The sequence below is a fragment of the Cavenderia fasciculata genome (genome assembly GCF_000203815.1).
Source record: "Cavenderia fasciculata unplaced genomic scaffold Scf_EUAJFUG02HR96I-5, whole genome shotgun sequence".
Taxonomy (NCBI): Eukaryota; Evosea; class Eumycetozoa; order Acytosteliales; family Cavenderiaceae; genus Cavenderia; species Cavenderia fasciculata.
In genome coordinates this window covers 2,820,218-2,848,210 of record NW_004457624.1, presented here as the reverse complement: position 1 = coordinate 2,848,210, position 27,993 = coordinate 2,820,218, and the positions used below count along the sequence as shown (strand labels likewise).

The following is a 27,993-nucleotide window of genomic DNA, read 5'->3' as shown; positions in this document are numbered from 1 at the left end:
GATGAAAAGAACCGATAAAGATCCACCTTCTTCTTCAACAAAGGTTGGATCTACCTTTATTTATCCTGACAACAATAACAATAATAATAACTTTGACGATGACATTGCTAGTAGTAGTAATAGGAGAATAAGAGAGATTGATGAAGATGATGAAGACAATAATAATAGAATATTAGATCAGTTATCAGATATTGAACATAATAAAGATGATGACGATGACGATTCTTCAGATTATGACTCTGACAATGATGATGATGATCGTTTCAATCAACAACAACAACAAGGTGATGAAACATCAGAGGATGAGGAAAGCAGTTTCATGAGAAACAGTGAATCACTCAACAAGAGTTTACAACTCCTAAGAAGTTTAAAAAAACAACAAAAGAAGAATAGAAAGACAATCAATCATGCAGGAGGCAATGAAGGTGCATCTTCATCAAGTAATAATAATAATAATAATAATAATAATAATAATAATAATAATAATAATAATAATAATAATAATAATAATAATAACAGTAGATCAATGGTATCATCACCTTTAAATACATCAGTATCAACTACATCGGCACTTATGGCAAGAGATAAAAACAAGACAAAGATACTCTACACTCTATGGTTTGTTGATCCTGAATGGATCGATGAAATACTACCAAATGAAGAAGATGAAGAAGAATCAAGATTATATAATCGACATGGTTGGTTATTTGATGCAAGAAGAAAGAGTATGAAATGAATGATTATAAATATATATTATTGATTAAATTAATAACATTTATCTTTCTCTCTTAGGATATACAAGATTTTTAATTAAATCATTTCAAACATTAATTAAATTACCATGGACTGTTGTACAATTTATAAGTACAAAATCGACAAGACAAAGTAAAATATCACAATTGCATCTACATCATCTCAGACAACCAAAAGCAAGATTACTTTCAAGTGATGATGGTTCATTGCTGGCCAATACCCAAAATTCAACCATTGTCATTAGAAGTTCAAATGATAATTTTAATTCAATTCAAAAGAAATGGAATGGTAAATATATATAAATATATATATATATATAGTAGTATTAGTATGATTGTTAGTTTACTAATACTTTTCTATTTAGATATACAATATGATAAAGAAGCACAATGGCAAAGATTATGTTTTAGTCCTGATAATCAAATTATGGCATTTTCAACAAGTGGATGTACTATCTATATCATTTGTATAGAGACAGAGACAACCATACATATATTATCACCAAATGTTTTGGGTATTAATCCTCGTGATGGAATTGTAGATTTGGCTATTAGAGTTGGTGTTTGTTCATTATTAAATTCTCCTGTTAAATGGTATGAAATAATATAAAGAGATATTATTTCTTTTCTTTTATTAATTTAATGTTATTTTTATTCTTCTCGTTTTAGTTATGAATTATTAGTAATGGGATATGATATGATATTAAGAAGATTTCATATACCTTTGGTAACTAATTCATCACATGCTAATAGTAATTCATTTACTATACATCCAATTGTAAATTCATCGGATGCCAATTCATCGGTTGGTTGTTTTCCACAATTATCACCTGTTGATGTTAAAAACTTTCATTATTCAGTTGGGTGCATTCACTATTGTCACGAACGTGATATATTGGCAGTTGGTGGAAACAGAAGATCAAAGAGACCGAATCGTAGAAGTGTCGTTAAACCATTTGTATCGTTTTGGAAGTTGATGGACAAGGCACCTTATTTTAAACTATTAAATCCACCTGGACAATCGGCGGTTGATTTGGACACCTCGATCGACGGCACCAACAAACAACAACAACAACAACAGCAACAACAACAAAAGAATAGCAAACAGAAAAACTTTTTCACAAAGTTGACTACATCCATCTTTGGTGATTACTCGCAATCTATTATTCACAAGATTAGATTCTCTCACGACGGATCACAATTGGTTGCATTGGATTTAAATGGTAATATATCTTTGTGGAATACTCCAAGTACTTCACAGGCTGCATCTTCCTCTCATCATCATCATCATTCACCAATCAAACCAATTAAAGTATGGACTACAAATGATTTAATTCATGTTTGGGATAAAGTATCTCCAATTAATTCTCCAATTAATAATAATCAAAATAATAATGGACCAGCAAGTCGTAATAATAATAATAATAGTCCTATTCAATCATCCTTACATCATCAACATCATCAATCTTTATCTTTATTACAACAACAAAATGAAATGTTTAATAAGCAAGTGATTGATATATCATGGTGGTCAAATCACGATATTATACTTGCAAATGAAGGTGGAGAGTTTGTTATCTTTTCAATGGAGACTGGTGAGAATTGCTTGTTACATGATCCAGAGACAGTTGCATCGGTTCAACCACCAGTCTTGACGTCTGCTCACAAGGGTCGATTCTTTATCCTAGAGACGAGCGGTGACCTCTTTTTCAAGCCATCCATCTTGACACTTGCCAACGAACAGTTTAGAGAGCGCGTTGCACGACCCACCATTGAAGCCTACAAATATGTGTACCGATACTTTTACGGTGACCATCCAACCGATTATGACGAATTCAATTTCCAAATCGATCGTGATCAATATGGTAGAAATATTTTTGATCGACGTAGAAATAATAATAACAGTAACAAAGCAGTATCACATCCAAAAGCATTAGAAGGTGAACAAGATAAACAACATATTATTCGAAAGATTATTAGATTCCAATCAACTACACCAGAGCAATTGTTCAAGGCCAAAGTTGCACAAAAAGAGTATAGCAACGCTATTATTATAGCCGAACATTATGGATTGGACAAGGATTTAGTACACCAAAAGAGATGGTCAAAGTCAATTGTCTCTCAAGAAAGTATTAAATCATTCTTGTCAAAGGTACAAGACCTCGAGTGGATTCTTTGGGAGTGTCATACTAGAATCCCATTAAATTATGAAGGTGCTAAACTATTGTTAGAGTATGGTATCCAACGATCGTCTCAAGATCGTAACAACATTATTATCGTACTTCATCGTAATATTCTCATCAACTATTTGAATCGTTTGGCAGTATACAAAGAGATCTATGGTAATCATTATGATGCACTAGACTATCTCAGATTCCGTAGTTGTAAGTTAGAGTCGGTTGCCATGGAGTATGCAACCGTCGAACATTTCAAAGCTATCGAGGTGTTGTTTACATACTACCCCAAGACTGTCCTTCCCGAGCGATTAAACGTTCTCTCTATGATCCCAGAGACAACCGATCCCACCTCTTACAGCAAGTTGCTCCCAGATGCAACCAACTTTTGGGCATCAAAGAAACCATTTGAATTGGATCAAAGCCAAAAACCAGAAGCATTTACTGGAAAGATTGCAAACCTCTATGAACAACGATGGAACTCTACCTATCTCAAGAGTGTCTTGCAGTCACTTGGTAGTGACTATGAAGATATTAGAGGTCGTGATAAAGTAAATGATATCTATTCATTGGATTATGTTTTAAATAGCAATACTTCTACTCAAACTCAACAATATCCAAATTATTCAATCAGTAGTGGTACAGTTTCACCAACTCAACAACAACAATCAGTAACATCACCACCAATGAATAGTGGTAGAATAGATAGTGGAATGGTTACAAAATGGTATACTGAAAGAGCTGTTGAAATTGACAAGAGATCAGGTCAAGTAGATAATTCATTGTCATTGATCAATATCGGTTTGGAGAAGGAGGTTATGGGACTGTCTGACATGCGTAGTCTGGCTGAACAGGTAAACATCATTGTCTATGAAACCGGCCAAGATGTATCACTCAACGACTACATTTTGTTGGGTACAAAGGATCGTCTCTGCTTGCTGTTGGGTGATAGTTCACCAATGACAATCTACCAAAACATTGTCAAACGATGTCAACCATACTATCGTGACACTCTCTACAAAGATTCACTTGTCAAAGACTACTTTGTTGACTTGGCAAAGAAAAAGGGTACTTTAAAAATATGTAAAGCTTACATTGAAGCTGCTACCTCTAGACTTAGGGGTAATAATGATGATGACACTGGAAGAGGAGATAGAGAGCCAAGTTTATCTACTATTCTATCGATTGGTTTATCGGCCATCCACGCATGCTCATCCACATCAATCGAGTCGATTGCCCAAATGGACGCCATTGTCAATCTCATTCCCGACCGTAGCTACAATGACGACACGAGCACTCTCCACGCACTCTACGACCGTCTCGCACAGTACAAGTCGTATGTCCAGTCAAACATGATTCTCTCAAAGTATGATATGGCCAAGACCATCGAACACCACAGCAACCACCGCGATACAGAGGACTGCCATCAACTACTCGCAGCCCTATGCAAACTTGGTAAACTCCAACGATTCAAAAACGCACAGTGGAAGACCATGTTTGATGACTTTATCACCGTTAGACAACACATGTTCCACAACAACGATCAGGCTGCACTCTACAGTCTCTTTGTCAAGAATATCTTGGCCGAAGGAAAGTACACGCTTGCAAAAGAGTACTTTTCAAAATGTGGATCACCCGAACGTGTCGAGCAACTCGTTCTTGGAGCAGCTAGAGAACTGTTTAATGCATCACAATCATTTGGTCAAGTGGCCGAAGAAGCACAGCTATGTCTAGAACTCATCAAACCACCAACCAGAAAGATCATTAGAGAGTTGAATCTTATCAAAGCAAGTGATATTCTCTACTCAAAATTCAACTATACCAAGATTCCAATTCAAGTACGTTTGATCCTGGAGAAATCGTTGATTCCTGCACAGACATCGGTCGATCAACTCGTCGCTGATCCTCAACCAATCCAATCAATCATTGGCTCCACATCGGCACCCAACACGACATTCAACTATATGAATTATGGTCGATTCGAGTTGATTCAATCATTGCTAGATACAAACCCAACAGCCTACAAATCGATTGATGATATATTAAGTATTTCAAATCTATTAAAGGATTGGAGAGGTGAAGAGGAAGACCAAGACATTGGAGCACCAAATGACAAGATCATTATCCAAGTCATGTTGATTAAAAAGGCATTGTCAAATGATGACTATCCAATTGCCAGAACGATTTGTTCGTCGTTGATTGAAAACGAGAAATCAATTCCACCAACCTACAAGGAAGTGTGGAATATGTTTGCAACGTTGGCATTGAATGCAAACTATGGAGATATTGATGAAAGATTGGATTTATTGTCTTCAGCAATGGTCTATTGCGATGAATCAGAATTGGCCAACTTATTACAAGCCTATCAAGAGATGGAAATTAGAAAAGATTTATTGATAGAACAGGATAGTAAGACATTGGAATCATTAAAATTATCAAGAGAATTAAATGACTCTGGTGTTACTATGAATATATTGGAGAAATATAGACGTGATGAAACCCATCTCTATCAACAATTGGATAATAATAGACAACAGGTTGTGATGGAACCTCCATTTATTGAATCACAACAACAATATTCTTTAGTATCTCTGCTAAAAGAAAAAGAACAAAATCAACCAATTGAACAAGACCAACTTTTCAAAACTCAATTATTATTACATATTCAACAAATTATGAAATATATTCAACTTGATAATAATAATAATAATAATAGTGATAGTGATAGTGATATTGGTAGTGATCAAGAAATTATAGTTTATCTTGTAAAGTTATCAATTAGTAAAGGTCAATTTAATTTGGTACTTTCATATCTATTTGGATTGGCAGATACCAATATACCAGATGAAATATTTAATCAATTGATTAAAACTGCTCAAACCAATGTAGAATATGAAAAGAGTTTGGAACGTGTAATCATTTTGGCATGCTATTTTTACTCTCTCCAACTATTGTCTAGTGGTACTGCTGGTGCTGCTGCTGAACCAGACAAAATTCTATTCAATCAATCAATTGACGGTGTTCTCAAAGATGCCAAAAAGATTATTGAAGAACGTCCAAATGAATATCCAGCAGATCTCGTCAAAAAGGTTGGTAGCTATCACAGCCTACTGATCGATTCGATTCAAGCAAAGGAATTTTCAGATATGAAATCAGTGGTTGATTTTGAAAGATTCAGAGAGGATGGTAACTATAAGAGGGAGACCATCATTCAATTTGCTCAATCCAACGATTTGAAATCATTCCAAACATCGCTTTCAATGGCTGAAAGAAATGGAATCTCGGTCAACGAGGTTATCTATGCCTATGTCGAGTGGAAGATATTGCATGACAATAGCTCGAATCTCTTTATCGACTCTCAAATGGCCAAGAAAATGCTCTCACCCGAAGCCATCCACAACCTCTACAATGAAATCACTGGAGTCTCTTACCAAAAACTACAATGTTTTTATGATGTTTTACAAAAGCTCGATTTAATCAACACCTTATCACCCAATGATACTCATGGTCTAGGTGAAAACATTCAAGCTAGATTAAAGTTGTTGAGTCTACTCATCAAATCAGCAGCCAACAAACAAATGTCACATTTGGATTTCAAAAAGATGGTCGATGAAAAGGACTATGATGTGTACAATACAGAGTTGGGTCAAGTCTTGTCAGAGGAAAACATTGCTTTCTGTTGCAATATTATCAGTATCCTCCAAACGATTCGTCCCATCGATGACAATATCCAAAACCATACCATTAGTAGTATGTACCACAACCTTGTCGACAATATCATCGAAAGCAACATCAATCAACAAGGTTCAAGTAGTGATGGTTGGGACGACGGAAGTGGTCACACCATCATGGAAACTTGCACCAAGTATAGAAAGCAATTGGATGACCACGATATCCAAGAACTGTACGAAAGTGTCTCTATTGGTCCTTACTCTAAACATCTTACACTTGCCGAACGTATTCATGTCATTGATGATTTGGTTCATTGGAAGCATGTAAAGAATTCTAGCTCGCCGTCACTGTATAAACATTTCCTAGAGATTCTCAATCACCTTGAAATCTTTTCAAAACTCCAACAACAACAAACCATGGTTGAAAAGGGTCTTGTCGAAGAGTATTACCAACAATTTATCAAACAGAGAGAGTCTGCCGATTTCAATTATCAAGAATTCTTGCAATCACAGTGTGATGCCATTTTACCAACCATGATCCCATCTGCTCGACCACAAGATTTATTGGATACCTATCGTTTGATAAAGGGAGATAATCAAGAAGATGACTCTCTTATTGTTTCAAATTATTATAAACAATTCCTATCAACTTTGCTTCATCAGGAAAAGGAAAAAGAGTCGATCAAATCAGGATTGGAAAGATTTGTTGCATTGTTTAAAAAGGAAAAGGAATGGTCGAAATTAATCCCTACCATTGCACAGGATATTTTAAGAAACTATATTTACAAATCAAGTAATCCATCGCCAACTAGAATACTCTTGCTCGATTTTATATTGAACCAAACCAATGGAATCTTTTATGCAATGGAATCTGATCAAGACAAACAGTCCCAAGACCGTATCTTGCACAATCAATTCAAAACCAAACAAATCATTGAAAATACTTGGACCAATGTCGATTTGGCCAATATTGACATTGATTCACCAGATGCAGCTGTTTTATTATTTGACAAATTAATCCAACATTGTGATACCATTCACAAGGTTGTATATCTGTCTGAATTGCTGACAATGTGGAGTAGCAATGTTGGAAAGAGTCAAGACAGCAATAGTCTCCAACACGAACATCATGATTGTTGGTTTAGATTGTACAGTGAATTTATTAATCAACTACAAGGAAATCAAAAAGCTATTGGTCAATTACTCAGCCTTCGAATTGATCAATCAAATTTATTCCCAATCAATATAGATGAAGAAAATCAACTTGCCAAACAATTATCAGAAAAGGATCAAATCACTTCATTCAAATTTGGTTTACTTTCAAATTATTTATCAATTCAACAACAATCTATTCAATCAATCATCTCTTTTATTAAATTAACTTTTGAAAAAGAAAAAGAATCAACTATTAATCAACCTCTAGTATATTGTACACACAACAAGAATAATAATAACGTAGAATTGAAACAATTTATAGATTCAAATCAACAATTGTTACAACTCATTTTCCAACAAGGATATATGTACAAGTTTGCCGATACTATTTTATATGATCCATTACAACAACTCGTCAAGATTCACAACAACTTTGATCAAGAAGAAGATATTCAAAACTCTGATCAATACTATAGGGGTAGAAATATTCCACAATCTATCGAACACACCATCTCTCAACTTGTCATTCACCAACACTACTACCAAGCTGCTTCTCTTTGCGTTTGGTGGTTGGCTATTAGTCCCAACCCAAATACCTATTGCTCCTTTGACATTTCAATCTCTCTTCTTTATAAATATCTTCTCACAACCATTCAAAAATTACAACAACATCTTCAAACCAAGGAAAACGAAAAAGAACTGGAAATGAATTATTTAACTTGGAATATTATTTTAACAAACTTTATCAACGCAAAAGAAATATTTGAAAAAGATACTGATGACCAAGAAGAAGAAGAAGAATAAATAAATAAATAAATCAAACCCAATTTTTAATTAAATCTGATTATGTATCATTGTTGTATCAATGTTTAAAAAAAATAGAAGTTTTTTGGAAAATTGGTAAATGTATGAGAATTGTTCCACAATTGTTAAATTCTTTGGCTGCTATAAATAAATGGGTTGATTGAAATAAAATAATCAGTCATCTTAAAATACTCTTCAAGAGAAGTTGCAATCGTTCGCTATGAACGCATAAACATTCTCTTACTTCGATTATAACAAAATTATCTCCAAAACAAACCAAGTTTAACTTACATGTTGTGTAAATCAAATTTAAAAACCGTTTGTCTAGATGGATATGGGCTGTCCATATCCTCCAGCAAACACCCCCCCTAATTAATTAAAAGAAATAAATAAATTTGAGTCTAGACTTTAAAGACAAGTCTTTATATTGTTTGGGGAAATACTCAGAGAGATTAAATAATTTATTCGGGTTAACTTTGGGTTTCTTTCCTTTTAAATATAAACATTTTTGACATGGTTGAAACATTTGTTAGATCAGTTAGAAAACTATCAACTGGTAACGACTGCATTTCAAATCCATAAGAACTGGAAACTTTTTCTAAAATTGGCAAATGATTTTTTCGATCTAAAAAAGAAATAAATAATATTAGTATTATGTACAAGTTAAAGGTTTAATTGATTATATTGTTATTTCTAAATATTTACCTAAAAAAGAAAGATAAAAAGCATTTTCAGGATTACTCTTTGATAATAATTGATTGACCGTATAAAACAAAGGTTCAATAGAAGCATCCTGATAGATGAGATCCGATCCAATGACAATATCAAATTCATTAAAATCCTTTTGAACCGAATCAAGTGTCCCCTGATTATCCTTTCCCCAATACAAATGTCTTATTGATGGTTTTACTAAGGTGACAATTAAAAAAAAAAAAAAAAAAAGAATAAATATAAAATGTTTAAATCAAAAGTGTTTGTGTTTTAAATTTAAAAATGGAATTGGTCCAAAGATTAAAAAAATAAATACCTTTAAATATTGAGGAATTTAAATCCAAATTGTCACTTAGTTGACCTAGTGTAGACAAATCACCATCTGTCATTAGAATAGAAGCACAAAATTTTGAAGCGACCAACCCACAAACACCTTTAATAATAATAATAATTTATATAGAAATAATTATATAAACATAAATATATAGAAATATATATAGAAAATATTAGATTATATAGAAATTATATAGAGATAAGTATATAGAAATTATATAAAGATAAGTATATAAAAATAATTATATAAAAATAATTAAATAGATATAGTATATAATGATAATAATAATTATATAGATAATAATAATATTATATATAGATATATATTTTTTGATTATAGAATAATCGGGCAAGTAAAATATGTTTAGTAATCAATTCATCGTTGAGGCCTAGATATATAGATAAAAAAAATAATAATATATGAAAAGCTAAATAAGGTTATTTACCAACACCGGTTCCCAACTCTAAAACTTTCTTATTCTATAAATAAAAGGATAAAGAAAAAGAAATAAATATTTTTGAACTAAACTTGGTTTGATTAATTAATTTTAAATATTTACATTAAATAAATTATTATTGATTGCAATAAAATTAAACAATATTGAAGCGGCAGGCCATGGCAATAGACCGGTAGAGGGTTGGGTATTTATATTTTGTAATCTATAAAAGTAAAAGAATGGTTATAGGAGAGAAATAACAGTTAGTAAAAGTTTTAAAGTGATGGTTTTCATTATTAGTTATTTTATTTTTTTTTTGTTAAAGGTTAATCACAACTATAAAGGATAATCCCAAGTGGTAGGGATTATTATTTTAGCATTTTATACCATTATAAACAAACATTAAACAAATATAATATAGAGATAATAAATATATATAGATATAATTATATGGGTATTATAAATAGATGGATAAAATTATATAGAAATATATAGATAATATATAGAAATAGGTATATGGAAATAATATATAGAGATAGCTATATAGATATATATTTATTATATAATATTATAGTTTTATAGTTTAAATTATTTAAGAGGAGAGTTTTTGATTTTGATTTTGAACAAGTTGGAAAGAGAATAACAAAATGATTCAACTTTTTGAGAGAAACCATATTGTTTGAGAGTTGATCACCAAACCAACCATCCTAATTCCAAAATTACATGTACCATCCCATCCGCCACCCTAACCCTAATAGTAGTAATTATTTTGATTGATTGTTTCAAGTTATATTATTCTTTTACCACACTCAATCAACCAGTACTAATACTGGCAATTGATGTAAAAAAATAATAATATAATTATTATACACCCCCCCTCCCAATATTAAATATAATAAATGTGATTAACTACTTTTGACTGACCATTTCGGTATTGTCATCAATATCACACACACATGCGGTGATGGTTCCAAAAACTGATTTCACCCTGTCTACTAGGTGATGTTGTCTCCAGTGAATTGATGTCGATTACACACTACAAGAACATTGTGGGTATGTGGTTGTGTGGGATGATGCTAGTAGTCGAGCAAGACAGTGTGGGTATATATATAATGTGATGATTGATAGATAAAAGAACAACAGACACGCACGCACTTACTGTTGACCTTTAATCTTTAAGTTTATATCGTTAATGTTGTAATGATAAATCTCTACCTCCTCACAAGGAGGGAACATGTCACTTAAACTTAATTCTTGTTCATCATCATCATCATTATCATCATCTTGTTCTTGTTCTTTTTTGTGATGACGATCTATTGTTGACGATACTACTTTTTCTTCTTCTTCTTGTTTCTTATCACCCATATTATCATAAATAAACTATGTAATGAGCTGTAAAGAAAGGGCTGCTACTGCTACTTGTTGTTGTTGCTTACTGGATGACTGACAAAAAAGAGAGTTGTATAAACAGAATGACAATCGAACACAGTAGGTTTTGTTGGGGTAGTAAAAAAAAATGTCGGAAAGATTATAGCCTATTAATATGGATGTTTGGGTTAGCTAAATCAAAATCGTAAGAGTAGGTGACTTTGAATATCAATCAACCAACAAACCAATCCATTTTTATCAACCAATCAAACAGAGATAATAGACTATAGTCTGTTTATTTCGTAGTTTACTACTACACCACATGTTAAAACATGGATGGGGGTATTGGGTATGTAACCAAGAATAACTCATTTGTCGGGTATATAGATTATTTAACTTGGAAAAAGACATCTAATAGATCAGAATTCCCATGTATCAATCAATCAATCAATCAATTTAGAATTTATTCCTTTTCCCATCCAACCATTCACTTTTGTTTTTATTTTCCTATTTATCAACTAAATCTATTAATTTGATTGAATCCAGGTGACAGATTTCTATCTTTTTTTATTAGAAAACATATACTGAATTTAAAGAAAGGGAAGGGGAAATAATAATAATAATAATAATTGGATTCGTAATACGCATCACATCCTACAAATTGAGTATGACCTCTTTAAAATATTTTACTTTTTTGGGAAAGAGTTTAATAATAACAATAATAATAATATGATATGGTTGTTAGTTTTTTTTGTAAATTGTAGAAAAATATGATAATATAAGTTGACATCACGTGTTGTTTATCATTCATTGTTTCATTAAACACTTATTCCACCAACATCATGTTTAAAAATGGCATATGACAAAATGTACAGTGTCCCTGGTAAATAATTTTTAGTAAAAGGAGTAGAATTGTGTGACATAGATTCTATTTCTAGTAGATCATAATGTATTGAAATCAATTTATACACTTGGTCATGAGAATAAGGTTTGAATGTGGGGGTGGATCACACGATTAATCAAGCCATTTTAACTATTCCTTTCAACACCCACACACTATTCTCTCTTTACTACAATATTATTCCTGTAACTTTTGTGTGTTGATATAATATCATTGGGTATGCCAACAACCCTCTTACCTGGATTTTCTATGGAAAAAAATGAACAAAAGACAGTGTTTTTGTTTGAAAATCAGCCGTTTTCAAGTGTAACTGGGAGCTAGTAATAAAACTAGTCAATTTCATGCTCGTAGTAACTCTATACACACGTTCATACATGATCATCGGGTATGTATTATAGACCGTCTATCATCTACCACTGTTGTTGGAATTCTTGAGTTTAAATAGAAGAACCATGGTTCAAATATTAATATTTTATTTTATATTTTCTTAAATAATTTAATTTATTAATTCATTTATCTCTCCAAAATGATTCTAGGTAAATATAATTAATTATATCAAAAGGTCACAAATTAAATCTAACTTTTTTTTTTTTTATTCCTCATCAAAATGTTTAGACGCCATTTCAAAACTATCAAACTTTGGTAATAAATCAACAGTTTCTTTATCTATTCATCAACAGTGGAACCATGGTTCAAATTTAAATAGTATTCAAGGAATTACAATGGTAGCTGATGACAAAAAATCACCAAGATCTGGAATCTATAATAAACCAAAATGGGCATTGTAAGTAATCAATATATTAATTATTATTATATTCAATTTATTAATTCCATTATTTATTTATAGTTGGTAAATCAATCAATAGAAAAATTAATCAAACAAAAAATTTTCACAGAGGCAAACTAAACATTAGTTTAAACATATATTTATATAAATTCTATCCCGTCGTATTTCATATTCATATCTCCAATCATGATTTAGATTTTAATTTGTTATTTTGTTTTAAATTGTTTTTGGTATTTTATTTTTTGTTTAAAATAATATTACAATATATTGGTGTGATGATTTAATTAAATTTGTTGAATTAATTTGATGGGATGGAACCTTCGACAAACATATTGCTGTTGTCATCATAGAAAACTGATTTATCAGTATCACTGGTGTAGGTGAGGGTGAGTGCTTGACTAGTAATGTCAGAGATGACACTACCATTGTTGAGTGAGGCGGCAACATAGACAGACAATGTGACGATGGGAGTGTATTCGGCAGACTGGTTGTTCAATACTGTGGTTGCATTGAGTTCACCATCGACTTGGACACCGTTAACAAGAGCAGTTTGGGTCAAACCAAAGGTAAGTGATTCACCATAATTGTTGACGAGACCATACGATTTGACGACCACTGAATTGGCTTGGTCAAAGAAACCAGCTTTGTTGAATGGATATTGATGAGTCTTGCTGGCACCCTTGAGATTGGACAGACGACTAATAGTAGCACCATTTTGGATTTGAGTTGATGAACTGTACAATCCATAAACCTCTTGCCATTCTAAAGTGTTGTTCAAGAATGGTTTGAAGGTTACCCAGACTACATTGGAAACTTGACCATTTACAGATTTTACTACACAAACACGTTCTTGGGCAGATGCAATTGCAGCTAAACCAGCTTGAGTAAAGTTGAATTTTAATGAATATGATGTCATTTTTGAGAGAATTGTAGTTGAAAGTTGAAAGTTGAAAGTTGATAAACTTATTTGTTTAGTTGATTATTTAGTTGATTGATTGTTTGAATGATTTGAAATGATGAGTTGGACCTTGTATTTATATGTTTTGGTTGACCCACCACACGGTCATTGTCAATCAAGCGCTAATTATTGTTACACTCTGACGAAGATTCCTAAACAATCGACCAAATGGTACATTGGTTGTTTAAAACCGATCGAATAACCCACGTCTCTGTTCAATAACAGTCGAAACACCCAATACTGTCACGGTCAAAGGTAAATCTATCAAAACAGATTGGCTTTTGATGGGTTTTGCAAACCCACACCAAAAAAAGATTTTTTTACACAAACACCAAAATGGTCATGCATTCATTATTAAAAACGATTGACAATCTAGATCAAATATCAAATATTAATAATTAATTAAATTAAATGTAGTAATCTGTAACAATACTTACTACTACACCAGTACAACCAGATGCCATCTAATCTAATCTAATCTAATCTATACAGTACCGTACGGTACTTTTTGAATACTCTCTTTTGTTTAATAATAATATAATATAAGTAGTTTTAGAGGTTTAGGTTTATTTTTTTTAAATGATGGCATGTTTCTTCAAGTTGGCAACGACTTCATCGACAGATTGAACCTTTGAACCACCAACTCTCTTGGCTGGTTCTTCAACAGAGACAATCTTGAGTTTAGATGAAACATCAACACCCAATTCCTCTGGTGTCTTTGTTGGAACTACAATTTTCTTTGCTTTCATACTAATAGTAGGATAGTAGTAGTTGTTCGTTAATATATTGTTGAATTGATTGTATTCATTATTATATTTATTATTACTTACATATTTTGAAGTTTGGCATATCTTGGTTCATTGAGACGTAGATCACAGGAAATAATGGCAGGTAACTTCATTTCCAAAGTTTCCAAACCACCATCAATTTCACGTGTAACTGTAACCTTATCACTTGCCTTGTCAACAACAACCTTTGATGCAAATGTAGCTAAAACACATACAAAATAAAGATTAATATTAATATAACTGTATCTTTCTTCATTTCTCCTTTTTAATTACCTTGAGGCCAATTTAATAGACCAGCCAACATTTGAGCAGTTTGATTAGAATCATCATCGATAGCTTGTTTACCGAGGATGACAAGTTTTGGTTTCTCTTGTTCAACTAGTTTCTTGAGGATCTTTGCAATGCCGAGTGGTTGCATATCAGCCGATGCACTGACATGAATACCAGCGTCGGCACCCATAGCCAACGACCCACGGATTGTTTCAAGACTCTCCTTTGGGCCAATAGACACGGCAACAACCGAATCTGCAATAGTATTCTCTTTTAATCTAACAGCTTCCTCGACAGCAATTTCATCGAATGGATTGATACTCATCTTGACATTGTTAGTCTCTACACCCAACTTGTCAGGTCTAACTCTAATCTTTGCTGCATAATCTATAACTCTTTTAACTGGTACTAATATCTTGAATGACATCTCGTAATATATATAAATGATATTAATAATCAAAGGGGATGATGATGATGATATAGATTAATGAACATCGTTTTGATCATCACACCCAATAGCAGCAATTTCATTTTTTTAATTTAATTTTATTTATTTATTTTGTGTCGGCTATGCTAGAGATAGATACTATAACATTATGTTGTTATTATTTATAAATTAACATATTCTTCAAAAAACTCTTCAATGACTACAAGAGTAAAGAAATCTTCTTCGTCACCATCACCCCATTTCGTTTGTTTACCTTGTTCGTCGGTGACAGTGTATTCAAACAAATAGTCGTTGTTGGTGAGTGATGGCATTCTAGTAGGTCGGTTCTTGATATCACCTACAAACCATTTCAACTCTCCCAATTTATCTGGTGTCAATGCGACTCTATGACCTCTTGGATTAATCAGAATACCAGAATGTAGATTGGTTACAACCGACATTATTTGACTATTCTCTTTATTCTTTCTTAATATTGTTACTAGTCCCTAAGAGATTAATGGAAATGAATATTAATCACCTTTCTTTTCTTTTTTAAATGTACATAACCAACTATACATACATTATTTTCTTCACAATTGACAATGTTAATTAACAAGAATGTTGATATTATTAAAAGTAGGAAACAAGATTTAAATTTCATTTTATAGAATAATAATAATAATGAATATTAATATCTAGGAACCAATCATTAGTCTATATATTCATTCTATCTATTTACCAAGTTTGTGAAAAAGACAATTAAATAATTAATTATTTTTCCAAACTTTATAAAAGAGTGTTTATTTTCCAACATTGCTTGATTTTCCTTTTTCTTTAAAGAATTGAAATAATATTCTGTTATTTATATATATTTATATTTATATAATATATATATATATTATATATGCCTCGTAATGAACAATTACAATTATGAATGTACATCTTTATAAAAAAAGATGGGTATGGATAGTTTGATTACTTTGAAAATTTGTTTATAATATCAGAACAATCAGCATCCTTTGGACACCTCATTTTGATTTGTTCAATGACATGTTTTCTATTGTCTCCAATACCCATATATTTAGACCAATCTTCAGATGCTGCTTCACTTTCAGATTTCCAAAAGTATAACCATTCCGGTATATTATTAAATCCTCCAAAGATAAAGTAATGGAAAACTAAAAACACTGCTAAAATACAAAGATATCTTATTAAATGAAATAATACTCCTTTTCCTAAATAAACAATAGTGATTAATAAAAGAGGAATGATATTTATATTTCAAGGGTTCTATATTTATGTTTACCTTCAGAATAATGAGGTCTACTTGGTCTAATTGGTTTCTTTTTTTTCCTACGATCTTGATCTAGTTCTTTGATTTGTTCTTCAAGCTTTAACTTTTTTCTTTGGTATTCTTCATCACTACTATCCTCTTCATCACTAAACTTGATCTCTTCTTCTTCTTCTTCCTCTTCTCCCTCTTGTTCTTTCTTTGATCTATTTTTTAATAAACTCTTTTCTTTCAATTCCTCTACTACTAACTTTTCTTTCTTCTTTATCTCTTTTGTTGTCATTACTGTATTGTGTTACTTTATATGTATAATGATGAATGATCAATCTTTAATCAAACAAATGAATAAATACGAATTAAAGAAGTGACGTCACATTCATTCAATCTCATTTTTTTTTTTTTGAAAAAGCAACAAAAACAAAAAGTATTTATTTATTTATTTATTTATTTATATTTAGTATGATTAGTTACACGATACATATTTGAAGGAGCATTTTGTTGTTGTTGTTGATTTTTTTGAAATTCCATATAAGAAGTATTGGTTGAACCACCTGATAAAGTTTTCATACTACCGGTGGTACGAGTGACGGTAGTAGTCTTTTTCTTCTTTTTAATCTTTCCAGTTGTGATATCATCGAAATCTTCATCCAAAGTTTCAGCACGACCACTGTCGTCACCTTCTTTGAGCACTTCATTGAGAAGACCGAGTTGAGCCTCTTTTGATGAAAAGTGGAGATCGGTCTCTAGGTCGAGACCTGGTAGTTCAGAGATGACCTTGAAACTGTATCCCTGATCAATCAAGAACTGTTGTCTCTTTGTACTATAGTACATTTCCTGTGTATCCTTTGAGACAAGAGAGTAGAAAAAGGCATTGTAGTTGCCATCAGACTTTGGCTTTGGACGGAGGATACGACCAAGACGTTGAGCCTCTTGACGACGACTTCCATAGTGACTAGAGATTTGGATAATGACTGTAGCCTCTGGAATATCGATTGACGTGTCACCAACCTTGGAGATAAAGATGGTACGGACCGATGGGTCAAACTGGAACTTTCGCAAGATAGATAGACGTTCCTGACCAGATGTTTCACCATAGATAAAGTATCGTTTAAACTCGATAGCGTACTTTTTGAGTGCATAGACGTTATCGGAAAAGACAATGATCTTGTCGCCACGTTGTTCGTGGTAGCGAATGAGATACTCGCACGCACGACACTTGTTGGGGTTCATAGTGTAGAGCAACTTCTTTTTACCCTGCGAGTCGTTGGTTAGATACTCGCGGTAAAACTCGGCTGTCATTTCACACCAAATCTCTGAGCACGAGACGTTGGCAAGAAACCCTGCCTTTTGGAGGTCGAGCCAATTGGCCTCATACAGTTTTGGACCAATGAGGAAACTGAGATCTTGAATCTTTTCATCTTCTCTGAGGAGTGTAGCAGTCAATCCAAGCTTGCAATGTGCTTTAGTGACGGTTAGAACCTTTCTAAACATGGCAGCTGGCACGACATGCACCTCGTCCAACAATACTAGACCCCATTCACGTGTAGTCAACTCGTTCATAATCTTGAGACTCTCCGGACTACGTTTTCCACCAAATGCAATCATTGTATAGGTTGTAATAGTCACACCGGCCATAGAATACATCTTTTCCTTGTTGTCTGATGTAAACTTGGAGATCATCTTTTCTTCTATATTACTCCATAGTCTAAACTGGAATTTCCACTGTTCGACAGACACTGCCGATGTGCAGAGCACGAGAATACTCTTTTTGACAGTACAAGCTGCCGTGATACCAGACAGCGACTTTCCAGCACCACATGGAAGCACGATAATACCAGATCTTGCACGACCATTTCCAAACATCTTGGAAAGACTCTTTTCCTGGTACGGACGAATCATAGTGGTTGGTTTGAGATCGATGGGTAGGTTTGGGTTGACAGTATCGTTTCTAAAGTCGTATTCTTCCAACATTGGATAATCGAGTTGGATGCAACGCTTTTTGACTGCTTCAACTTGCTGCGAATCGATTTCAAACGAGTGGTATTGTTGATCCGAGTTGTTTACTGTATCCTCTTCATCACCCAACAACACCTTGTCAAACAATTGGTTTGGTTGAATACCACCAGAGATTTGACCAGCCATTGTCTTGCCGACGAGAAATCCAGTCGCAGTGTCGAGTGATGGTGGTGCGTCGGTCGCTGCGTTTGGTCCGCCGTCCAACATTAGTTGTTGGTCTGCCAACACATCAGCAACCGTCTGCTTGATACGAGCCGATGCAATAACCGAATCCCTTAGCAAAAACTCCAATACCTCTGGATGTGCACTTTCAACAAAGTATTTGTTTCTTTGTAGCACCAACTTTACCTTGCCATAACTACTTGTACATTGACGAACAAATGATTCTATTTCAGGTGGTACTTCCATCTTTGACAATGTATTGAGTACCTTTATAATGTGTGTTGTATCGATACCAACCGATACAGCCGCATACAGTGAAAAGGGTGTCATTTGATATTCGTGAATCAATTGAGGACGACACACTGGTTCTGCAATAGCCACTAAAAAGTCACTAGCCTCTTTATAGATTGGTGAAAAGGTTTCGAGAAAGATTCTACCATCGGGACACACCCAAATAGGTTTGGATGCAATGTTGTCTTTGATCTGACATCTCTTTGAATAGTCTTTGAATGCTCCCTTTGGTTCTCCAACCCCAATCTGTGGTATGTTTCCAGTACCATTGGTTCCTATTGAATTGGGGTCTCTTGTCTTTGTATTCAATTCACTCTCTTCTAAATCCTCTTCATAATCTGTCCATTTTTCATATGTTTTTTGTGTACTTGTTCTTTTTCTCTAGAAGAAAAAGTAAAAAAGTGAATGTATAAGTATACAAATGTAACAACAACTTTAAGATCTAAAAGGTTACCTTTAATGCATCATTTTTGTTTGACATTACTCTCTATGTTTTTTTTTTTATGTATATTGTAGTTTGTTGTTTATTGTTTATGTTTACAAAAAAGTAAATAGGGTATGTATAGTTGAGCAGCTAACTAGTTAGATTGTTATAATGAATGATCAGTAGTATCAAATATTGATTAAAACACCAAAAGAAAGAATAAAAAAGATATAGAATAATAATTATCTCTTTCTCTCTTTGTGGAAATTAAAATGATTCTTTCAGTGGAACTTTTATCGATTTTGTGAACGCTGTTCTCGAGAAATTTAAATAAAATTAATTAAAAAACAAATATTATTATTTTTTTATTATCAACCTAAAGAAAGAACAAGTGATGATTAAAAAAGTAAAAGACTCCAATATCATTCATTCTAACTCATTCATCTCTAATTCTTCAACATTTCTCGAGTTATTTTATTTATTTATTTTTTATTTATTTTTTATGACAACTCATCGGTTCACTTGAACATCGCTCCTGTCGACAATGAGTTATTAGTCTATTAGATAAAATGACAACAGAGATAGAAACACATAGAATCAACTCATTGATTGAAGATATTACAATTCTTAGATTGGATTGTGATTGGGTCAATGATCAAACAGAACAATCATTTAGATCGATTCTTGAAAAAGGTTCTTCAAACTTTTTATTTCTGTATGTCTATCCAAACAAACATCTATCATCTTTCATATTATATATATATATTTAACCTATATTATTATATTCTAGTGAATTAATATGTTCAATTGGTAAAGAATTATCAGTCTATTTTGAAAACATTAATATAACTGATGATTTAAAGAATAATGCACAACTTTTAAAAGAGTCGTTTGGTAACCTCTTGAAATCAACATCGTACAATGGATCAATCGATCAAATATTCTCGAGTGATTCTGATGACAAGGCTGTAGCTATTCGTCTATCAATGTTTGAACATGTCTTTTTCCAATTACAATCGATTCAATTGGAACTCTTTCAAAGAGAATACACAATGCAATTGGACCAAGACAATAATGATGAAAAGAATAGTACTAAAATGAGAATGTCAACAGACTCGACTACTACCGCCGACACTGAAATGTCATCTGATCAAGATGATTTCCAAGGTGATTTGATCAACAAGATTCAAATCCTAAGTGAAATCTTTCAAATTAGATTTAACAATTTTGATAACTTTTTATCAATTCTAAATTCAATCTATTTAAAGGTAAATAATATATACATATAATCTATTTTAGTTTTACTTTTAATTAATACTTTTTCTTTTTACTCTTTTTTACTTTTTTTTTAGATTGAAAATGTATTAAAACAATTACCAAAAGATTTTATTAGTGAACCATTCTTTAAGAATGTAGTGTTTAGTGATGAAGAGAAACAAAAGATTGAAGCGATGAGTAAGATATTGTTTGCAGACTATGACAAGAGATCAGAGGTGTTGTGCAAGAGATTAGACGTTACTGTGCAATCGTTGATGTGGTCTGACAAGGTACAACATCAAATGGATGAAATCAACTGGCACATTAATTACCAAAGAGAAATATTCCCGTCGATTCATTACTACACCTTTCAAGACCTCATTTGTACACACTCTGATATTCTCGATATTATCAAGACTTGTCTTCAATCAAAGTCTACAGGCCTCACCAAACAAATCATCGTTGGTACTGTACCAGATCGTGGTGGAAGAACCACTGATCGTCGTCCTGCTATGCCATCTTTCCACAAACGTGTTGAACATCCTCAAGATAGTTTCCATCATAGAAAGAAATCAAAGAAATAAATAACAGCAGAGTAGTACAATTTGACCAAGATCTAAACGATAAAAGAAAGGTCAAAATTTGAGTTTATTTAGTGAATGTTCAACACATACATCATTGAGGTTTTCGTTTGTGGCTTTAAGTCTTTTGACTTCACTCTCCAATTCACAGTAAAACGATCCAATACCCTCTTCAACATGGATATTTCATTTTGTTCTAAATTTGGAAGAAAATAATAAAATTAAAATAAAATAATAATTTATGACACATTTAATTAATTTATCTATTTGTTGTTGATATTGTTGTTCATTAATTGATTGTTTATCACTTACCTTGCAATTGTGCTGGTTGAGCCATTTTTTTTCAGTCTAGATGCCTTTCCCTTTGTGATACCAACAGCAGCAATAGATTCCAGTGTATTGACAACAATGAAGTTTCCATCTATTTCTTCATCGATGAATCTTTGCGCTTCATCAACACTTCCGCAAAAAGTCTGCAAAATTGCTGCGATTTCCTCTTTGGTGGTGGTCGAGTTGATTCGTTGTTCATTTACTGTAAAAGCTGAGCTTGTAGATATTCCTTCTCCTTCCATTAAAATTACTATTATCTCTAGATCTGGTGTTGAAAAAAGAATAACAATAAACTTTTTAACCCTTTGGTGGATTGTAGGTTTCAAGTTGAAACTCACCCATCTAATTAATTAATTAACAGGCAGGAAACAAATCTGCTGAGTGAATAAGAGAGTTATTTATTTTACAATTTGTTAAACCATTATTTATTTATTTTTATTTGATTATTTAACATATAACATATGTTGGTAGTATTTTTAAAGCTAGATTAATTAATATTCAATAACGTATTTTAATATTTCTAAATCAACGGCCATTGTTTTGTTTGGCACCTTCTCTTAAAAGATCATAGCACGGTGCCATATCTTTAATTGTATATTTAAATGCCATCGCGATTTAATAAATAATAAAATACTTCCATAACAATTCGTTTGTATCACTATCACTCTCATTCTCACTCTCTACCAATGGTGACAAGAGAACAAATTCAAATGCATCTTTCATTGTTGACAATTGATACTTCTTTTAAATAGGAGGGTGCATCAACATTGAAATAAATGTAAACATGTTGGATCATTCACTAATACAAAATCCTGTTCCACAGTGTCCACATTGTATCTTTACAAGTATAACTATAAAATGGTTATGGTCAACTAACTGGTCACGTGACCCGTACGCGTCTACCAATCGCAATTTAACCCTTAACACACCTGATAAACAATCTACCAGTCTGAGATTATGAAGATATGATTCCGTTTCTGGGTGTGCTAATGAGGATAGAAGATAGTCACACAACTAGAAATGAAGCAAGAGAGTGAGAGAGAGAGATACCATTTTCTAGTTTATATTTTTAAATTAAGTTTGTTTGATGATTGTACCAGTACCCATAAAAACTCGTTAGTAATTATCACCGACGAGTAGAAAAGGATAAAAGGCAATATTCCTCTATGGTTCTTGTGTTGGTACTAAAGATGTAGGGTTAAATCACATCCATAGACCGACTGTCGTATATGCAAGACCAACACTTTCAAATTGCTCAAACGAATGAAATGTTTCTCATAAGTCAGAGTCGCGTTAAATGCGTATATGGGAAACGAAAATACGAAAAACGAGTCAGGTGATTTGGAAACAAAAAAATGGTTTGTTGTTTCTTTTGTATTATGTACATGTACTTTTGACCGTTAGAAAGGATAAGAACACTAGTGTGTTGTTCTAATAGTCGAGACGAGAACGAGGGTCACCAATGATGATGATGATGAGACACAAGAAAGTTACCTAATCTTCTCCCCTCTTGCTTCTTAAATTAATAATAATTTACCTCTACATTTTATCAAAAGATAATTAGTAGTCGAGTTGAAACATACCACTTGGAGTTCCCTTCTTGATGTCATCTCTTGCCAATGGTGTCACCTCTATGTTGAGGTTAAAACTAGAGAGGACATTGACGACGATCACAAACTGCAAGGATCAAGACTACGACAAGGATGACAATGACAACCAGCTGGAAAATTTTTACCTCCAGCCACATGGCACCAGATACTCTAGATCCCCAGTCCCTTTGAAGCTGGTTGATACACTTTAGTCAATACTGTATGTATATGTACATATTATGATCATTGTCCAATAATATTTATTCTTTTATTAATCCTCATTCCTATAGTCTATTTTTAATATTTCAAAACCTGCCATCCTTTAGAAAAATAGGTAATACCTTTGTAAATAAATAAATAAATAAATGAAAGTAATAAAATGTTGACAATAAACTATTTGATATGCTTTCAACAAGACTCTGATTTATGAGAAACATTCATTCGATTGAGAATTTGAAAGTGTTTGGTCTTGCATATACGACAGTCGGTCTTGTGATAGAACCATAGAGGAATATTGCCTTTTACAATAACAAAAACAAAAACAACAACTTTGATCGTCAATATGATCACATCTAACTTTTTAAGACTTTTAAAGAATAAATAAACAAAAACAATGACGCGTCGTTATTTTCAATAGTTTCTCTTGAAGGCTATTTATTTTCTGTTCCCTTGAAGAGGATCCACAAGTGTAACCTGTTCCAAGTATCGAAAAAATAAGCACACCATAATACAACTCGTCGTTTAGAGACCGAGTTTTGTACGTCTCCAATGTCTACGCTTGTTGTTGTATCTTTAGATTTGATTGTAATAAGTGAAAAAGAGTAAGTTATGTGTCATAATAAGGTGAAAAGAGACTTTTCTAATGTGTATGTATCAAACCTACCTGATGGTGTTACCAGTCTTTAATCTAATCCATTGTGGGACTGATCTGTTTTGCTTTTGCTTCTTACCAAGGATCTTCTTGATCTTCAAAGTCTTGTGGGATGGCTATAAGTTTAGATAGTAGTAAAAAGTATAGATATAGGTATGTAATGATAGTGTAATTGTTAGTTCGTTTCTCGTGTGATGATGTGTGCTCCTCTCTTGAGGACAACACATAAGTAGAGGATATACTATACCATTTTCACGGGTGAACACTAGAAAGATGAAAAGAGCTATATGTGCAGAAGAGTTCGTCTTGTTGGGTAACCAAGCCTGCAGAGGATAGCTTGCCGAGTTTTTTGAAAAAAAATTGAAAAAATTTAATTTTAATCAAAAATCAAATGAGGACGGGCATAAATTTACATCGCACAGATGCAATCTAACTCAACTACTATCTTCATCTATATAGATACACATATACATATATTAATATAATATTTATATTATAATCTTTTTATTATTATTCACTCTACTGTACTACATACGATACAAAGGGGTGTTGTCTCTATCTATCTAGATAACAACGAAAATGTCATGGGCAAAACAACTAAGAAAACAACAACAGACTAGTCAGTTGGGTAGTAATCCTCATAAACCAACATCACTACCTACAGTTAGCCCACAACCTATACTAGAAACTGTCACGCAGACTGCTGCTGTTCAATCACCAGTAGTACAACAACAAGTTCAGCAACATGTACAATCAACCTTTACATCAAACTCTTCACCACCACCATCATCAACTCTACCATCATCTTTACCATCACCAAATCAATCACCATTACTATCTAGAGTTAATAGTATTCCTTCATCAAACGCAACACCGATAACAACAGCAACTGCATCAACACCAATAAAAGAGGCATTTGTACCACCTACTACTACTACTACTAATGTACAATCACCAATCTTGTTTAAACAAGATTCTATCAATGTATTAAAACAACCAACTACTTTATCAACCCCATCATCTCATACATCAACGACGACGACGACGACGACAACAACAAAATCAACAACCCCACCCAATTCATCACCAACCTATAAACCATTATCAACAAATTCATATCCATCAAGAACTCCATACATTCCAACCAAAGTTCAAGAAAAGAAATTAACTGGTGATATGTTTAGTGTATGTAAAATCTAGATAGATATAACAAATCATTTGAATGAATGATTATTAATGTTTGTTTTGTTTTAGGGAGTTGACTTTTCAACAATTAAAATAGTAGAAGAATTAACAATGAAAACTATAAATGATCAAGTTGGAGCAGAAGGGATTAGATTTGAGCCTGCACCATTTAATTCTCTATTTTTGAATGCACAGATTCAACTATCACAATTGGAAAAAAATGTTGATGCAAAGTTAGATCGTTTGGTTGATGAATGCAACTCTTATGGCATGGAATACAAGAATCATTTACAAGAACTATTAATCACCTATCAAGAAACATTTCAACACTTTTCCAAACTTGAAAAAGGAGTCAATACAATTGGAGCAGGTGCTATTCATTTTGGTGATGAATTAGACTCTGTCACACAACAAAAAATCAAAGCTCAAAGTGCACTTTCACTTATAAACTATTTGCTGGAATTGAATAATCCAGAAAGTGATCAACGTAGTGATATCTTTACAAATTCTGAAAGAATTCATGAATTGGCAAACCTTGTAAAGAAATTAAGTAGTGTTAGTGAAGATTTAAAAGAAATTTCAATTCTAAATAAGGTAAAAAGAAGAATATAATAATGATTATCTTTATATTTAATTCTTTTTTTTTTGTTATTTAGGGAAAATCAGAAACTGAAAGTTTAAGTAATACATTAGAAAATGATTTAATTAATCAATTTGAAAGAGCACAAGAAAGAGGAGATTTGGAAAAGATGAGACAATGCGCAAGTACACTGCACAATTTCAATGGTGGAATGAGATGTAGATCAAGATATATTCAAAAGTTAAAGATGTTTTTCGATATTGAAAGTCTTAGAAGAGATGAACATGTTGCACGTGACGTTGCAAAGAGAAGTATCAGAGGCAATAATATTCAAGATGAAAGATTTAAAAAGTTTTATGCAGAAATTCTTAAAGATGTTGCTCATGAACAACATATCATTCAAACTGTATTTGTAAATCAAACTTCTGCTATGGGAATGTTAATTACTAGAATTTTTGAACAAAGAGTAAGAAAAAAAAATAGAAAAAAAAAAATATTTTATTTATTTATTAATTTATTTTTATTTTTATTTTTCTTTTAGGTTAGATCATTTATTGAAACAGTATTGGGAATGGAAAATGATAATGTATTATTTTTGACGACACTTTTTTATGCATTTCAAAGTACAAAAACTTTATTGGTGGATCCACTTGCACAATATGGTATATCTGGTGTTGATTTTGGTAATTTAATTTCATCTATTTTCTGTTCTTATCAAGATGGTTATATTTCAAGAGAATTGTCAGCACTTCAAGGCAAATTAAATGAATTATTAAACGAGGAACGTGAAAATGTTAAAATGTTGATCAAAAATAATGAATTTGATGAAGGTGGATTAAATCCAGAATTTACTCAATCATTTATTCAACAAACTGAAAATGCTCTAACAAGATGTTTACTTTTATCTCCTGAATTACAAGTGTAAGAAAAAAATAGAAAAAAAAGAAAATATATATAATTTTAATCTCTTTTCTTTTTCTTTTTTCTTTTTTTATTTTTCTCTATAGAGCTGATAATATAAAATCAATATTTTTCTTTTTATTACATGGATTATGTACAGATTATATTGAAGCAACATTGGATAGAGTAATGAAACTATCATTACCAACATCTGATAAATGTTTTCCAAGTCTTTCACAATTGTTCAAGGTTGTACTAAGTGTAAATCAAGTAGTTGGTCAATTACAATCACTCTATCAATTATATGTACTTCCACCTATTCAAGCCAATATTATCATTCAATCAAAATGTTCTGAACAACTCTATTATCATATTTCGAGAATGGAAGATAAAATCAATTATGCTCTGGAACAATCTCTATTGACAATGGTTGCCATTGTTGATAAGGTTTTATTGGATCAAAAGAGAAATGATTACATGTCTGATGATTATGACGCATCGATTACAACTACTTGTAAAAATGTCGTTTCAACCATTCAACAATTATTTGATTTATCAAATCTTTGTTTACAAGGAAAAAATTTCTCTATTTTTATTGAAGAATTTGGTTTAAAGTTAAATGTGTAAGGAAATTAAAAGAAAAAAAAAAAGAAAAGAATCTTTTATTAATTTCTTTTTTAATTTTGATTTTTTAGAATATTATTAAATCATTACAAGAAATTTAAAATTTCACAAGGATCATTTAAATTGATGAGTGATTTAAGTAAATATAGAGAAATATTTAAACAATTTAGATCACACAAGGTTGATGAATCATTTGATGTATTGTTTGAATTATCAAAACTACATATGGTCAATGCCGAAAACTTTAAATCTGTCATTGAAGGTGGTCCACTTTCAAGAATGAGTAAAGCTGATATTCAAATTTATATTAAACAAAGATCAGATTTTAAATCAATTTGGTTAGATATGTTATAAAA

The 27,993-nt window shown here is 32.2% G+C and overlaps 13 protein-coding genes across 13 annotated transcripts; 5 read left to right on the top strand and 8 right to left on the bottom strand.

Annotated features, from left to right (window-relative positions):
• Position 1: 1 nt before the first annotated feature.
• Positions 2-8,556, top strand: DFA_12144 (uncharacterized protein; the record flags this gene model as incomplete). Its single annotated transcript, XM_004353729.1, has 4 exons — positions 2-725; positions 793-1,041; positions 1,118-1,346; positions 1,422-8,556. The coding sequence occupies 4 exons, from the start codon at positions 2-4 to the stop codon at positions 8,554-8,556; spliced, it is 8,337 nt and encodes a 2,778-aa protein (XP_004353781.1).
• Positions 8,557-9,026: 470 nt separating this feature from the next.
• On the bottom strand, positions 9,027-11,402 carry DFA_12143 (uncharacterized protein; the record flags this gene model as incomplete). The annotated part of the gene is made up of 6 exons (XM_004353728.1): positions 9,027-9,181; positions 9,262-9,465; positions 9,584-9,700; positions 10,047-10,080; positions 10,161-10,260; positions 11,197-11,402. The coding sequence occupies 6 exons, from the start codon at positions 11,400-11,402 to the stop codon at positions 9,027-9,029; spliced, it is 816 nt and encodes a 271-aa protein (XP_004353780.1).
• Positions 11,403-12,832: 1,430 nt separating this feature from the next.
• On the top strand, positions 12,833-13,160 carry DFA_12142 (uncharacterized protein; the record flags this gene model as incomplete). Its single annotated transcript, XM_004351044.1, has 3 exons — positions 12,833-12,842; positions 12,922-13,090; positions 13,154-13,160. 3 exons carry the CDS (start codon positions 12,833-12,835, stop codon positions 13,158-13,160), a joined length of 186 nt encoding a protein of 61 aa, XP_004351096.1.
• Positions 13,161-13,391: 231 nt separating this feature from the next.
• DFA_12141 (uncharacterized protein) lies at positions 13,392-14,009 on the bottom strand (the record flags this gene model as incomplete). Its single annotated transcript, XM_004351042.1, has 1 exon — positions 13,392-14,009. One exon carries the CDS (start codon positions 14,007-14,009, stop codon positions 13,392-13,394), a length of 618 nt encoding a protein of 205 aa, XP_004351094.1.
• A 617-nt stretch (positions 14,010-14,626) lies between these two features.
• On the bottom strand, positions 14,627-15,536 carry etfb (electron transfer flavoprotein beta subunit; the record flags this gene model as incomplete). Its single annotated transcript, XM_004351040.1, has 3 exons — positions 14,627-14,801; positions 14,882-15,041; positions 15,113-15,536. The coding sequence occupies 3 exons, from the start codon at positions 15,534-15,536 to the stop codon at positions 14,627-14,629; spliced, it is 759 nt and encodes a 252-aa protein (XP_004351092.1).
• Positions 15,537-15,718: 182 nt separating this feature from the next.
• On the bottom strand, positions 15,719-16,197 carry DFA_12139 (uncharacterized protein; the record flags this gene model as incomplete). Its single annotated transcript, XM_004351039.1, has 2 exons — positions 15,719-16,042; positions 16,117-16,197. The coding sequence occupies 2 exons, from the start codon at positions 16,195-16,197 to the stop codon at positions 15,719-15,721; spliced, it is 405 nt and encodes a 134-aa protein (XP_004351091.1).
• Positions 16,198-16,511: 314 nt separating this feature from the next.
• On the bottom strand, positions 16,512-17,110 carry DFA_12138 (uncharacterized protein; the record flags this gene model as incomplete). Its single annotated transcript, XM_004351038.1, has 3 exons — positions 16,512-16,771; positions 16,843-17,033; positions 17,079-17,110. The coding sequence occupies 3 exons, from the start codon at positions 17,108-17,110 to the stop codon at positions 16,512-16,514; spliced, it is 483 nt and encodes a 160-aa protein (XP_004351090.1).
• Positions 17,111-17,271: 161 nt separating this feature from the next.
• Positions 17,272-19,777, bottom strand: repB (transcription factor IIH subunit; the record flags this gene model as incomplete). The annotated part of the gene is made up of 2 exons (XM_004351037.1): positions 17,272-19,677; positions 19,751-19,777. The coding sequence occupies 2 exons, from the start codon at positions 19,775-19,777 to the stop codon at positions 17,272-17,274; spliced, it is 2,433 nt and encodes an 810-aa protein (XP_004351089.1).
• Positions 19,778-20,289: 512 nt separating this feature from the next.
• DFA_12136 (uncharacterized protein) lies at positions 20,290-21,561 on the top strand (the record flags this gene model as incomplete). Its single annotated transcript, XM_004351036.1, has 3 exons — positions 20,290-20,435; positions 20,511-20,988; positions 21,073-21,561. The coding sequence occupies 3 exons, from the start codon at positions 20,290-20,292 to the stop codon at positions 21,559-21,561; spliced, it is 1,113 nt and encodes a 370-aa protein (XP_004351088.1).
• Positions 21,562-21,629: 68 nt separating this feature from the next.
• On the bottom strand, positions 21,630-21,895 carry DFA_12135 (uncharacterized protein; the record flags this gene model as incomplete). Its single annotated transcript, XM_004351035.1, has 2 exons — positions 21,630-21,754; positions 21,871-21,895. 2 exons carry the CDS (start codon positions 21,893-21,895, stop codon positions 21,630-21,632), a joined length of 150 nt encoding a protein of 49 aa, XP_004351087.1.
• A 71-nt stretch (positions 21,896-21,966) lies between these two features.
• DFA_12134 (uncharacterized protein) lies at positions 21,967-22,664 on the top strand (the record flags this gene model as incomplete). Its single annotated transcript, XM_004351034.1, has 2 exons — positions 21,967-22,203; positions 22,641-22,664. 2 exons carry the CDS (start codon positions 21,967-21,969, stop codon positions 22,662-22,664), a joined length of 261 nt encoding a protein of 86 aa, XP_004351086.1.
• A 784-nt stretch (positions 22,665-23,448) lies between these two features.
• Positions 23,449-24,821, bottom strand: DFA_12133 (uncharacterized protein; the record flags this gene model as incomplete). The annotated part of the gene is made up of 5 exons (XM_004351033.1): positions 23,449-23,519; positions 23,957-24,063; positions 24,361-24,464; positions 24,591-24,613; positions 24,812-24,821. The coding sequence occupies 5 exons, from the start codon at positions 24,819-24,821 to the stop codon at positions 23,449-23,451; spliced, it is 315 nt and encodes a 104-aa protein (XP_004351085.1).
• A 106-nt stretch (positions 24,822-24,927) lies between these two features.
• Positions 24,928-27,991, top strand: exoc5 (exocyst complex subunit 5; the record flags this gene model as incomplete). The annotated part of the gene is made up of 6 exons (XM_004351031.1): positions 24,928-25,533; positions 25,603-26,127; positions 26,190-26,579; positions 26,655-27,034; positions 27,121-27,636; positions 27,709-27,991. The coding sequence occupies 6 exons, from the start codon at positions 24,928-24,930 to the stop codon at positions 27,989-27,991; spliced, it is 2,700 nt and encodes an 899-aa protein (XP_004351083.1).
• Positions 27,992-27,993: the final 2 nt, after the last annotated feature.